This window comes from Hemitrygon akajei, chromosome 7 (genome assembly GCF_048418815.1).
Source record: "Hemitrygon akajei chromosome 7, sHemAka1.3, whole genome shotgun sequence".
NCBI lineage: Eukaryota > Metazoa > Chordata > Chondrichthyes > Myliobatiformes > Dasyatidae > Hemitrygon > Hemitrygon akajei.
The window spans coordinates 74,470,224-74,483,868 of NC_133130.1; the positions used below are offsets into that span (position 1 = coordinate 74,470,224).

General features: G+C 38.8%; 1 protein-coding gene and 1 long non-coding RNA gene across 6 annotated transcripts in view; one reads left to right on the top strand and one right to left on the bottom strand.

Annotated features, from left to right (window-relative positions):
• Window positions 1-3,339: 3,339 nt before the first annotated feature.
• Window positions 3,340-9,104, bottom strand: LOC140730576 (uncharacterized). 4 transcript variants are annotated; one of them, XR_012099634.1, is made up of 4 exons: window positions 8,569-8,795; window positions 7,364-8,105; window positions 5,995-6,162; window positions 3,340-4,716 (listed from the first exon to the last, which is right to left on the bottom strand). It is a non-coding gene; the product is annotated as an uncharacterized lncRNA (long non-coding RNA). The 4 variants fall into 4 exon arrangements; XR_012099635.1 differs by lacking the exon at window positions 5,995-6,162; XR_012099633.1 differs by lacking the exons at window positions 3,340-4,716; window positions 5,995-6,162 and adding an exon at window positions 8,967-9,104 and having other exon boundaries at window positions 7,645-8,105; window positions 8,569-8,624.
• A 109-nt stretch (window positions 9,105-9,213) lies between these two features.
• The window catches only part of meis1a (Meis homeobox 1 a), a 202,556-nt gene continuing 198,124 nt past the window's right edge, over window positions 9,214-13,645 (top strand). For both annotated transcript variants that reach the window (XM_073051241.1, XM_073051242.1), the window contains exons 1-6: window positions 9,214-9,618; window positions 9,863-10,089; window positions 10,682-10,823; window positions 11,401-11,451; window positions 12,476-12,526; window positions 13,443-13,595. In XM_073051241.1, the coding sequence (XP_072907342.1) occupies window positions 9,607-9,618; window positions 9,863-10,089; window positions 10,682-10,823; window positions 11,401-11,451; window positions 12,476-12,526; window positions 13,443-13,595 (636 nt within the window). In that variant the 5' untranslated portion in view covers window positions 9,214-9,606. The remainder of the gene's footprint in view (window positions 9,619-9,862; window positions 10,090-10,681; window positions 10,824-11,400; window positions 11,452-12,475; window positions 12,527-13,442; window positions 13,596-13,645) is intronic.

Here is a 13,645-nt window from a genome sequence, read left to right on the forward strand (position 1 = left end):
GTGAGATATCCAATACAGAATTGGAAACTATTGACTTTGGATCTTGCTGCAAATCCCAGTTTTAGTCACTGATTATGTATTCTTCCCACATCTCTGAACAAGACTATTCACAGCTTTGGCATTCTAAATGCTGCGGTCAGCATGGACCAGTTGGGCTAAAGGGCTTGTTTTCATTCTGTATTGCTCCATGACTCTATGACCCCACGTATTAGCAGTGAAGCAGTTACAGATGCCTGGTCACATAACGTTGCTGTCACACTTTAGTTCTCAGCTTGTATTAGCAATATCCATACAATTAGTGATATTACTCAAATGTCCACCCTGAGTTATAAGTTGTGAAATTGATGGAAGCTCAGATTCAGTCTTGAGTAATCTGTTTTTCATAAATGATAAACAATGGGCGTATTGTTATGTCACATCAGCCTCCTTTGAACCATTGATATAATATTTTGCTATTTATTATTCTGAAATTAAGTAGAATACAAGGGGAGTGATGGGCATGTGATGGAGAACAAGTTGCAGCATTAGAGGGAAAATAACAAAAATGGAACAGATAGGTTTGCACTGCCACGAACTGACATGGGCCTGATAGGCTGAATTGCCACCATTTTGATCATAATAAATGAGATAACTGTGTACAATGCTAACTTTTATTTCTATCTGTGATTGTCATTTTCACTGTCTTAAATTTCCTTTGAATTTAATTTTCAGTCTGAATGCTTATGCAAGAACTGTTGATCATATGTAGTTAATCTGTATTATCACTTCAAAAAGGTATGTTGCAGGAAAATCTGACACAAAGAACACTTTCATTTCTATCTCATCACATATATTGAAGCATAATGAAAGATAATATTTTACGTGAAGACATTGACACTGAATGTTTTGAACTGTTCTCTGCAAGTATCCAATTACCTAATAGGTGTAAATTAATGGATTATATTTTTATACATACATGGAAAAAAATCTAACCAATATTTTCATGACCTAAAAATCTATTTTTAAACTATTATTCTTATAATCTGGCATATGGTAGCAGACTAGATTAATGATCTGGGAACTTGAGTTCAAATCCCACCACAACAGATGAAAAATCTAACTTTAGTTAAATAATTTAATAAAACTGAAATGAAAAACTGGGATTAATAATTCTGACCCTTAAACTGCAGAGGTGTTGCAAATCCCTTAGTGGTTCAATAATGATGTTCTTACCCGACCTGGCCTGAATGGGACTACAGACTCATGGAAATGTAGCCGATGTTTAACTGCTCATGAAATGGCCTCTCAGGCTGCCTCAAAATTGCCAGAGTAACTTATCCATAGGCGCGACGCCGATTTATAAAGCAGCTCACGGCTACCTTCCAAAAGGGCAATTAAGGATGGGTAATAAATGCTGGCCTTGTCAGTGGCATTCACCTCACTAGGATGAAATAAAGTAACTGAAGTATGATGGATAAGTATTATGTCATTAGTAATTTTAGGATCACAACTTAACCATCGAGAAAAAGAATCATAAAGAAACAGAAAATCAAAATAACTCATGGGATGCTTCTGAAGCAAGTTTTAGTACAGTACGGTGCAACATTAGCTGGGGACAGTGGTAGATGCATTTTATTTGTAAGAAGTTTGTATTATTTTAAAGGTGGCCACTTGCAAGGAGTGTGTTCAATACTACTAATGATACCAAGTAATCTATTGAGCACTTCCGTTTGAAGTAAAAATATTTAAACTATATATGAAAACTCTAATTAAACTTTCTATCACAAGAAAAAGAATGAACTTTGAAAGTGAAATGGATATGATATTTAATTCTTAAAAACCATGAATACTGTCTATTTAATATCTTTGTTGACTGGCAGCACAATCTATAGTGCAAAATTTAACTGCAGATTTTTAGGCTTAAATCTATTCTGATACATTGCTGTGTGGACGTAAGTATGTTATTTGAACATAAATACGTGTCAAATATATATAATAGTTTACAAATAAGTTTGACGTCTCTAACCTGGATATTTTACCACACTACATCAGCATCCCATTTAAATTAAATGGTAATTGTTTTAATGGTTTTGGTAATGCAAGAAGGATTATTTAATCTATTTGAGGAAGTAAATTCAAAAGGACGTGTTGAATCTGTAAAATCTGTGCAATTAAATATGTAAATAGATTTATGCAATTGTTCATTTGCAAAATATTATAAATTTGTACATGTTAAAATAAACAATTTTAACAAAATATAAAGAGATATGTCAACACACTTATAATAAGGTGTTTATGTTATTGCGTTCTGTATATCTTAGCCAGCCATGTTTTATTCTGTAAATTCCAGTTTGACATATATGAGACCCAGTGCTAGCACGGAAAGAGTTAAATATGCCCCGAAGATCAATATCACGTTATACACAATAAAGATATTATTAGAACATTTAATTACCTTTGATGTTGTAGACACTAATTTTCTTTTCACCCATCAATTAAAAGAATTAAACAAATCTATCTTATATTTTAATCAATAACATGAATTTTGTTATTAAAACCTTTTCTGAATATCAACATTCTTCCAAATAAAAGACACGTTTCAGAACAAAACAAGGTGGTGTTCAGATTCATGTAAAATATTTCTGCGGTTGGTATTGTCTCCAGAATAAACCCTCTTTGAGTATTGTTCTCGATTACATTTCACAGTAATAAACTCATCTGGAAAAACTCTCGCTAGAAGCTTGTTCAAATGCGAAGAGATGGGGTGATTAGATTATGTTACTGAAATAGATCCTGCCTGTAGTTCATTCACATGCAAAAATAATTACTGTAGAAGCGTATTGCCGTGCCTATAAAAGTTTACTAATGTTGGAAAAGATTTTTAATCTCCGGTAGAAAACATTTTGCAGTGCGTCAAGCATTCCGACTCTGTAATGAGAACGATTCAAAGTCAGGTATTGTAGCGTCTTCTTTTACTTTGCCTGTTGGGGAGATTGTTACTGTTGCCGGACTGTACAACCCGAACAGCTTTTGAATACTTAACTAGCATTCGACTGCAGTATCTCGACGGAACGCCAAAAATCCATGACTAAATGCAGTCAGGGGGTTGTCTAGGCCTGCACTGCTCTGTTCAGAAGCAACTGCGGGATGGCAGGAAGTCTGCAGATGCAGTCTCCCAACACAATATAGTAAAGATTAATTTTAAAATGAATGTATTGACCCCATGTAAAAGTCCTTTAAGAACAGAAATCTGATTCATTTGAATAACTAATATATTATGCGTTATACATGTATTTAAATTAATTATGTTTTGTATTTATATACGCGCGGGAACAGAACAAGAACTAGGGAGGCAATATCTGTACATTTAAAACTTTATTGGTGATTATTATTTTAAACATTCAGGTACAGACATTAAAATGTATATTGACGCATTTTGCAAATTTGAGCTTACGAACTCAATTGAGCAATGCAAACTGATACTTGCGAAGTGATATAAATCATGAAAATTGCTGCCCGTAATTATCCTTTGGTCTATAATACTTCAGAAACTCGTCAATTAATTAATGTGAAAGATTTTCAATTAATGCGCCATTTACAATGAATCTCCAGCACCTGTACAAGACAGGAAAGCAAAGAAAGTTCGGCAGATCATTTGTTGGTTATGTTTGCACCAATACTTACAGCGCCAGAACTAAGTGACCACAATCAATCAATAATCAATGTTTTATACATATTGATTAAACGAATTGATACATAAAAATTACAAATGCAAAAAGTGAATTTGTATTGTAAATTCAATGCCAAATCGCATTAATATCGATTGATGAAAAGAATTTGTTCTAACAAAAATAATAAGCGCCAAGGAAATTAAACGTAAACTAGACAGCTAGTGATTCGATGGATACCGTCGCTTTGAATTCCTCATAACTACAGTGGGGATTCAAATTGTTGCTAAAGATCTCCCCATGTCTTTGTTTCAGTGTTTTGATGATTTCGTGATATTTGTTTTTAAACGTATATCGCACCTTCAAACGTTTCACGGCGAAGAGCTCGGTGCCGCGACAGGTATTGAAGAGTAACCGCGAGACGGTGCTAAAAGTTTAAAACGTGACAAGTTACAAATCTGCAACTCCGCCAGGACGCCCTCGTTAACGTTTTTTAAATGCTTTCAATATCGAAATCGGTCAAAATTGGAACAGGTCGTACAGTTTAAGCTCTTTAGAAATATCATTGTAAAGTTCCTTATTCAGATGAGATCCTGTAAATAAAAGCATGTGGGGTGTAAACGCGGTCAGCGGTATTAAACTTACAAGTACATAGAACGGGCATGATGTTGAATCTGACCGCCGGCTCTCACCCAGTTTTATTTGGAACCTGCCGACGGGGTGCAGTAACGTTCGGGGTTGGTGGTGTTGTGCCGATGCCCTGCAGACGGCGCAAGAGATTCAGCTTCAGAGAGGATGAGGGAAACGATAAGGATCCATCTCCACCGTTGCTAGACCCGAGATCGGACACTTTATATGGCAGCCCGTCAATTTTGTTGATGGCAATTTTAACCAATTTTGTTTACATGCCCTTCCATAGAATTGACTTTTGCCTTGGCTGTTCTTAAATACTTCAGCTTAAGCGAAATGGAAGTACACAGTATTACGTTGTGTACACTTCACTCCATCATCAGGAATGCGATCGAGCCGACAACTTATCCCAGTTAACGCGAGGCGTAAAATAAAACATCTTCAGAAAGAAAGGAGAAAACCATTTGCTTGTCATCTTACTGAAAACAGTCAGGAATCATTAATACTGTGTTGCCTGAAGGAATGTTCCTCACAGAGTAAAACACAACCCTCACTGGGGCGCTTGAAACATATTTCAGTTTAAAATATTCTTATGTGTAGTTAATGATAATCTGCACGTTTAAGGGATATTGTCATTTTTGTTGTATTTTGACGTATAGAACTGTGCTGTAAATTGTAGTTAACAAAATATTATAGCAAAAGACATCCATACTGCCAACCTTCCACGAACTATTTTGACTTTTGTTAACCTTTTAAGGAAAAGGTCAGATTTCAATAATGTTACGGCTATGATTATGAACACAGAATCAAAATTACCCCGTGAAAGTTGCATTCATTATAATAGCAGTGCGATTTTAGATGAATAAATTAATCGACATCATGACCCTCTCGCGACTCACAATTTGGAGACACGGATTATTCGCCAATTGTTAACTTCCAGTTTGTCTCAAAGATATATTTTTGTTTCAAATTGTTATTATTCCTGGATTACGATGTCCTCTTTTTTTATTTTTCAAATAGTGATGGGACGTTAAGCGAAAGGCGGCGGCGCTAAATGTTCAGTTACCGCCATCCTTGGGGATACAGCCGAGACATGGATTTTTTTGGAAGAAGTCGCCCCCGGTTCCTGAAACCATTTCGGACTGGAGCTGCAGAATCTTTGCTGTCTTGTAACCCAGGTTGACCTCCAGATGACACAGGGAGTGGACAAGGGAGTCCTCTGTTTAAAGAGACGTTTCAACCTCCACCCCCAACCCATCTATAGAATCTCCTTCAAACAAATACAAAGCGCAACTCAGTCTTTCAAAATCTATCAAATAAAAAAGTGTGTCGCGTTAACCTAGCCGGCCAAAAGTTTGTTTAAATCTTGCTTCCATGTTAAAGGGAAAAGAAGCTTGTCAATAAAAGGGACAAACGCGAACCGTGGCCGATATCGCTGGAGATCTAAACGGGATCAAACTTTACGCTGATGTGCGGAGGCTTTATATATCCCGTTTGTCAAGGTTGCTTGCTGGAAAGCAAACCTCAGGCACAACTGAAACACGACCAAGGGAGAGGAAACCTTTAACAATGTTTCACAGTGTGAATTCTCTAGACCTGCTCGAAGCCCTGGCCACATTATCCCCTGAACTAACGACCTTGATTAACTTCACTTGATTTTCTCTTTCTAGTACCCCACCCCCCTCCTCCCTTCTCCTCGTCTCTACCCTTCGCCTACCTTTTCGATTGCCAACAAATATTCTCACATTGGCAGGTTGGGGGTATGTGAGCGGGATAACGCCAGCTATTGAGTGGGTCGATACTACCAAGGGGCGGGTGAGCGTCTGCCCCCTCGGCGGGTTTGCGCTTTACTGCTCCGTGCTGAAGAAGCAACCCCATCTTTTTCCTAACCCGTCGCATATAATCACCAGAGACAGGGAGAGAGGGAGAGGTAGGTAGGTAGGGAGAGAGAGAGAGAGTTTTTAGTACATCACATAAGCAAAATGCCAATGTGCTGAAGATAGGAAAACTAATACTTATCAATCGAGCTTGTCGGTTTCAATGGCTACAGGTTTATCCAATGGCGACGATTATTAAGAAATAAGATTGAGAAACTGGCCATTCATGGGTTTTTACACCAGATTTATCACCGATTGGATAAACAGATGAAGGGACATAATATTTTGAAAAAGGTTATGTCTATAACATATGAAAATTACTGCTAAGAATATAATTTAATGAAGGTTATCGGTCTCTAAATGCACACTCATAGTGACTTTAATACGACCTGCGTAAATAGATAAATAAACTGTTATAAAAGTCACCATTACCTCCCAAATATTGAAATGGTTGCTATGATTTCCAAAAGATAAATTTAAAGGGTACACTTTACAAATCAGACATTATAGAACTTAACTAAAACGTCTTCTATATAGAGCTTAGTATATATGAATGAACCACGTCGAACATTGCTCGCTGTATTCGGCACACGTTCAAGTGGCCAGCTGCGTTATCGGGGTGCGATATTGTCGCGTATACAAAGAAGTGATATCCAACATTTCCATTCTGGTTTATTTGTCGCTCCCTCTCCCATTTTACACTGTGATTTCATGGAATAAGCAGTGATGTTACGATTGAACTGCCCCAAAGTTTTGCGGACTGCTATCTGATTGTGTAGGATTGTAGTGGAACTTGGTCAACGTGTTGCTAGTTGTAAGCAGACTTTATTGCTTCATCCGTTTTAATGAAGGTTGATTGTTACAGCGAGCAGCGATTTAATGGTCAATGTACTGCGACTGTCGGAGAGCCCACGCACGCTATGTTCCCCAGCCCCTGCCCCTACCCGTCGCCTCGTTTTCTCTCCCTAAAAGACTGCACACTAACTTTAAAAATGATCTGCAAATAAAATTCAAGTGAACAATTTCATATTACCTAACATTTCACTCTAAAAGCAAGTCGCTTCCTATCTCGGGTAAAGTGGGTGTATTTGAGGGATAGGTTCCGGTTAGTATTTGAATTAGATTTTTAAAGATTTTTCTATAAGTCTTTTGATTTCGAATAAATGGTTTTATTCTTTTCAAGAACTGTAATAAAAAATAACTTCCTACCTGAGACACTCGATTTCTTTTAATACTTGCGAGAGTCGGATTGTGATCTGTAATTATTTTCCGGTCGTATGCAGGAGTCCTTCAGAATTATGTAGATTGCATGTTATCGCTGGAATGTTATTTGATTATTTTTAAACAAATACGTGTTTCTGGTTTAATGTTTGGAAATGGAAGGGCCATCGCATATCTATTTCATTGTCTCATGCAGTTATTGTTCACAACTTGTTGCGATTTTTGACATTAGCAATATCGCTGTAAGTTTTAAAAATGGACCTTCGAGCTTATGAGTCAATAATGTTTTATTTCATGTGTCCCCCCCCTCCCCCTGCTATCTGACCGGGGTCTTTCTTGGACATGTCTTTTTTTCTTACACACACGTTTTAAAAGCAACTTAAAGTGAGGATTTAACCAGTTTAAACAATCAGGTGTAGCACAACAAAAGACAAAGAAAACTGTCCTTTGCAGAAGAAAGTTATTCTAATAGATATGCTGAAGAGGGGTTGCTCTAAAGAATCGAAGAGGGTTTTTTTTTGGACCGAAGTGAAGCTAGTGGGATTCAGTTAATACTGAAATATGGATCCGCCCCTTTCATCGATTTAACCCAATCAACCAGGCGACTTCTGCGTGCAGTGATGATTGATTACCCTCAAATCCAATAGAGTTGCAGCGCTTCCGCGCCACTCTTTGATTGGACGTTGGTTCCAGCTCCAGCGCCCACAGAGCTCCGGGCTAGCTCATTTCCCTGTTAGACAAGGGGTGGGGGGAGACAGAGAGAAAGAAATGCCGAGCGTGAGTGACCACAACTTTTTGCATCAGACATACATTTGCGATCCCCTTTGTAAAGTAATACGAGCCAATTCAAGCCACAGGATGTGCGCGTAATTATTGACTTGATCTATAATTAGGCATAACAATGACAATTGAAAGTGACAACAAGGAATAGTAAAACGTATTACACTAAAATTTGAGCAAAATGAACATCACATTCTGGGAAACTGGTGGCTCACTTCTACGCTTGTCATAAACCACACCGCGGAAAATTCTGCAATAACCTTTGCACCGAAATATGACATACGATAATATTATCTTGCTCGAAATATTTAAGCTCTAAATAAAGCATAAGGCAAAAATAAATTTAATGCTCTGCGGTTTGCCCACGTTTATTTAGCAAAAACCAAAAAGTAAGTCTACGCTGAATAAATTACCTTTTTCCCCTATTTTATTGCCATCAATTCCAAATGTTTTCTTCACTTCTACGGAGCTGCAATAAATAAATAACATGATGAGCATTTTAAAGTTTGCCATGGAGTGGAAGAAGATAAAACAGAGCCACACGTTGTTCTGAAGACAGTGAGGGAAGTCAAGAGTTCGCTGAGGACAATCAGCCTAGTATTCAGTTTTCAGACAAAGGGAGGAAAATATAAACTGCGCAGCCTACTAGCGAGAGTGCAGAATGTGTACCTGCCGGATGGCGTGGTTTGCATTGCCTTTTCTCGGATGTCTATATGTGTCTATATCGACAACTCGCTCTCGCTCCCCCCCCCCCCACCCCTCCTGTGTATGAGAGATGAGGTAGTCCGGTGCGCATTGTGTAAGACGCGACCTGTTATGGCCACCACTGCTTCCGGGTTCCAGCATTCTCTCCAAATCCACCTCTGGCTCTGCAACACTGGGGCAGCGGCACCGAGCCCTTTAAAGAGCTCCAAACTCCGGGGAGAGTGAGATTCGCGGTGCAGCATCTCTTCGAAGCACAGGGCGCTCGCAGCTTCAGCGCACACATAAAGGCGATCCGGAGCTGGACTCCCACGGGCAGATCCCGCTGCCATCACTGAGGTGTCCCCCGACCAGTGGAAGTGCACGGCGGATCATCATTCATTCACTACCTTGACAACCTTGCTTTGATTGACAGCTAGAGTGGCAAAAAGCCATGAGACTCGGCAGTTTTGTTTGAGGGGCGCTTTTGCTCGCTTTTGGGGGACGAGATTCTCTATCCGCCGAGTTGCTGGGGTGAAAACAATATCTTACATATCGAGATATATATATATATATATATTATTTTTTCGCTGATCTGAAATATTTTCTCTGAGTGCATCCAAGTTAAGCCGAAGACTCTGGGGCTGCTCATCCACAAGGACTACTGGGATCTTGATCCGGCTTTGGAGTGGCGTGTTTATTTCTTTTTAATATTGGTCCTGTAGAGTAGAGCTGAAAGTGCCACAGAGAGAAGGCTTCGAGGCAGGCCGATGGCGCAGAGGGTAAGTATTTATGATGCAGTTTGTAAAACAATCGCCAAACGCGATGAAACTGAATTGCGGGTTGCTTCGACAACACGGCGCGGTACTTACTGGCTCTTCAAACAGTTCACGTAATATCATATGCCCTGTTCTGTCAAGAACTTCGAGAATAAAGTTGTTCGGTGCGATTCGTAGTTTTAAGTTTGTCGAAATGCTTCCCTTACGTTTTCTTTCTCTCTCTCCCCCTCTCTCTGTTGCCGTGCAGTACGATGAAATCTCACATTACGGTGGTATGGACGGAGTAGGGATACCGACAACTATGTATGGTGATCCTCACGCCCCCAGGTCTATGCAGCCCGTCCACCACCTCAATCACGGGCCGCCGTTGCACAGTCACCAATACCCGCACACAAACCATGCTAATGCAATGCCGCCAAGCATGGGATCCTCAGTAAACGATGCATTAAAGAGAGATAAAGATTCCATTTACGGGTGGGTTGCTGGCAAATTTTATTATTATTCTTAAAATTATTTCTCATCTGCGGCAGAGGATGTGTGAAACGATTTTTTTTTATTTTAGAAGAAACTTTATGTAACTTGTGGACCTAAAGGGTCTTTCAGATTTAATTTATTTTTATGGAAGATATTTAGAGCCGATGTTTTCGAATAATGAGCCGGTTTAATTTAATTTGAAATTGTTAATAACAAAATGGCTCATTACTGATGATGCTGATAAATATCTTTGCAAGTGTTTTCCCCCCACTGAAAGCATCCTGAAAATTGGCGTCCAAAATGGCTGCTTAAAGTTTACTTCTGGGGCATTTAACTACCAAATTTTCAGTGGTTTTTGTTTGCGTTGATCGATACGTTTAGTAAAGTACTGTTGAAAATTTCAGTGGTGAGAAAGGGTTGCGGTGAATCTCCAGTAACTATTTTTGCCACCATTTACGACTGTAATTTATGTAAAGCCAGAAATCAACAAGTATTTCTCGCTGAAGTTTTTCGCTCGCTTACAAGAGATAAAAAAAAGAGAAACTCTCCCACTACTTTTTATACTGTTTTGACGTTCAATCCTCTCTTGCAGACATCCGCTGTTTCCTCTTTTAGCTCTGATTTTTGAGAAATGTGAATTAGCAACTTGTACTCCACGAGAACCGGGGGTAGCAGGCGGTGATGTCTGCTCCTCCGAGTCTTTCAATGAAGATATAGCAGTGTTCGCTAAGCAGGTCAGCCAGCACGCATGTCAACTTCAATCTTAAGACCGTTTAAAAACAACTACCAGTAATTTAAATGGCTAAACTAATGTTTCCCCTGGACGGCAGCATATGTCTTATGAAACTTACAGCCAAACACACACAAAAAATTGTTAAACGATGAGCAAAATAATTAAAGAAATTGCAGTCATATAAAATTTAACTACCTCAGAACGTTTGATCAGAATAAAACAGTGAAATGAACAATTCTCCAAAGTAGTTATAAGCGGAGCGTGTTGAGCCCAAGTCTGCAAATGCCAGTGGAAACATGGTCAATTTAGCTTTATTTTTAAAAATGTTTTATATTAAAAACGATTCATATCTTAGTGTTTCTTTTTTTAAAAAACAGTAACTTAATCACTATCCAAACAAAATAATTTATTCCTAATACTGGATAAACAAAATACATCTTTTATGTAGCCTACTGTGAATATGTAATGGTAAAGTGGATTAAGTGCAAAAGAAAAGTTTAGAAATCTGTTTGAACTCATTGATGATGACAAATGCTACATTGAGTAGGGGGATCACTGTTATTATCTTCTCACTTTAGATCCGAGCAGAGAAACCTCTTTTCTCTTCCAATCCTGAGCTGGATAATTTGGTAAGGCTGGTTATTTTTTTAAAAGGGGAGAGAGATGCAGACGTATTTGTAAGCGCGTTCCATTAAACCAGACAAAAAAAAAAATCAACAAACTACATGTGCCCCTTGGAAATAATTGCGACATGCACCGTGATACGTTCAGTTCAACACAGTCCAATGTTTTGGGGAGTCAGTAAACAAGGACAATGATCGCTACAATCCATTGCGAATCTGTGCTTTTGATTTTATGATAGCTTTGACTGTCACAGGCGATAACCATCGCGTTTAGTTATTGTACGGCTGTCACCCCATTTAAGATGATGCGCGATTTTTATTTATTTTGTGTTCGTGCGCGCGCGTGTCTGTGTGTGTGTGTGTGTGTGTGTGTGTGTGTGTGTGTGTGTGTGTGTGTGTGTGTGTGTGTGTGTGTGTGTGTGTGTGTGTGTGTGAGTGTGTGTGTGTGTGTGTGTGTGTGCCAGTGTCTGTGCGAGTTGTGACTGTTTCTATCCAAAGTCACGGGAAATAATAAGACACTCTCTCCCGGTTTATTACCACTCCCCTAAAACTCGAAGTCTACCAACATAAATCGCGATTGACTCAATGTACCAAAGGATTTAGAGTAACTTTAAAAACGCAGGTACTGCCCAAGCTTTTGTTGATTTCCAGTGCCCTAGAAAATAAAGTTTATATAATTTTTGGAAGGTTGCAGATATAGGGAATAAAAAAGTACGCTTGTCAAATGTCTGGCACTTGTACCTGGTGGTATTTTCTGACAGCTGTGTGTGCGTTCCGTGTAAACTTCTGACATTAAAATTAGTACGTATGAAGGATGAAAAAGTTGAGCAGGCAATGATTATATTTTACTGCTTTTGCGGCACATCTGACTACTGTGCTGTCTCCTTCCCTAAAGACCCACACACACACACATCACACAGAGACACAAATGCATTTTGGAATATTAAGATCAACTAGTAGAATTAGCAAACAATGTCAACACTTTTTTTATGCCGTGGGACCTAATGGATGTATACATCTTTGCTTTCAGATGATTCAAGCCATACAAGTATTAAGGTTTCACCTTTTGGAATTAGAGAAGGTACTTTTTCATGTTCCTTTTTTTTTAAAGAGTGTGTTCCAAGTAGTTCTTAGTGCGAGTAGATTTGCATAAGTGTCTTGGTTTCTGCCCCATTGTAATTAGTGTCAAAGCCAATGCTAGTGCACATTTCTCTTGCTGTTTAATTACAATTTATGCCACTAAAACCCTGACCACAAACGCCCCGGCGTTTTGTTCATTTTTAATCTCACGGTGGGATTTAATTTTGATCATCTTTTAGTATAAATCCTTTTTTCTTGTTGAGCTTAAACATTTTGAACAGTCTAAAGGCGAAAACAATCTGCCGATTACGACTAATTAGATGGCAAATCATAATATTTTGTCCCATTAGTCCACGGGGAATATTTTAATGAAATATAAAAGGAGATATCATACACGTGTGACGGAAACTGCTAGCACCGTGTGTTTATTTTACTATGCTTAAAATCTGCTCTGCCTCGCCACAATAATTATAATTCTTTGAAGACTCTGGCAGTGTACATGAGGACTCACCAGTGATAGACATCTGGGCCATATTCAAATTCTGCTCATCTTTGTGCGTTCAGAGTTCCTCAAAGGTTATAATGAAATAACTAGATGAAATTAAACTGTTTACCTTAAATGTCACTCATGCAGGCCAATCCTCTAATGGCCACAGCCCGGGAGCAGATGAATTTAACACGGGTGTTGAGTATGTTGTAGCTGTGAATCATCTTGTCACTGTCAATTTTCAGCGATATCTCTATTTTGCAGAAGTTATTCCAAATTCTTGATGCGTATGTCTCCGGAGGATAATTGTAACGTTCCCGAGTGTTTGCAACTATTTTGAAGCTCGTGTCATAGGCCGAACGTGCACTTGTCACTTCCATTTGGATCCTTCTGTTTTCGCCTTATTATTTTTCGCTCCCTCCAATTGTAGGTACACGAATTATGTGACAATTTTTGCCATCGGTATATAAGCTGTTTGAAAGGGAAAATGCCCATCGATTTGGTTATTGATGAAAGAGAAGGCGGCTCGAAATCAGACAGCGAGGAAATCACTCGATCGTCCTCAGTTAACATTACAGACCAGGTATGGAACCATTGTATTTGCATTTGGAATGCCTACTATGGTGATATGTC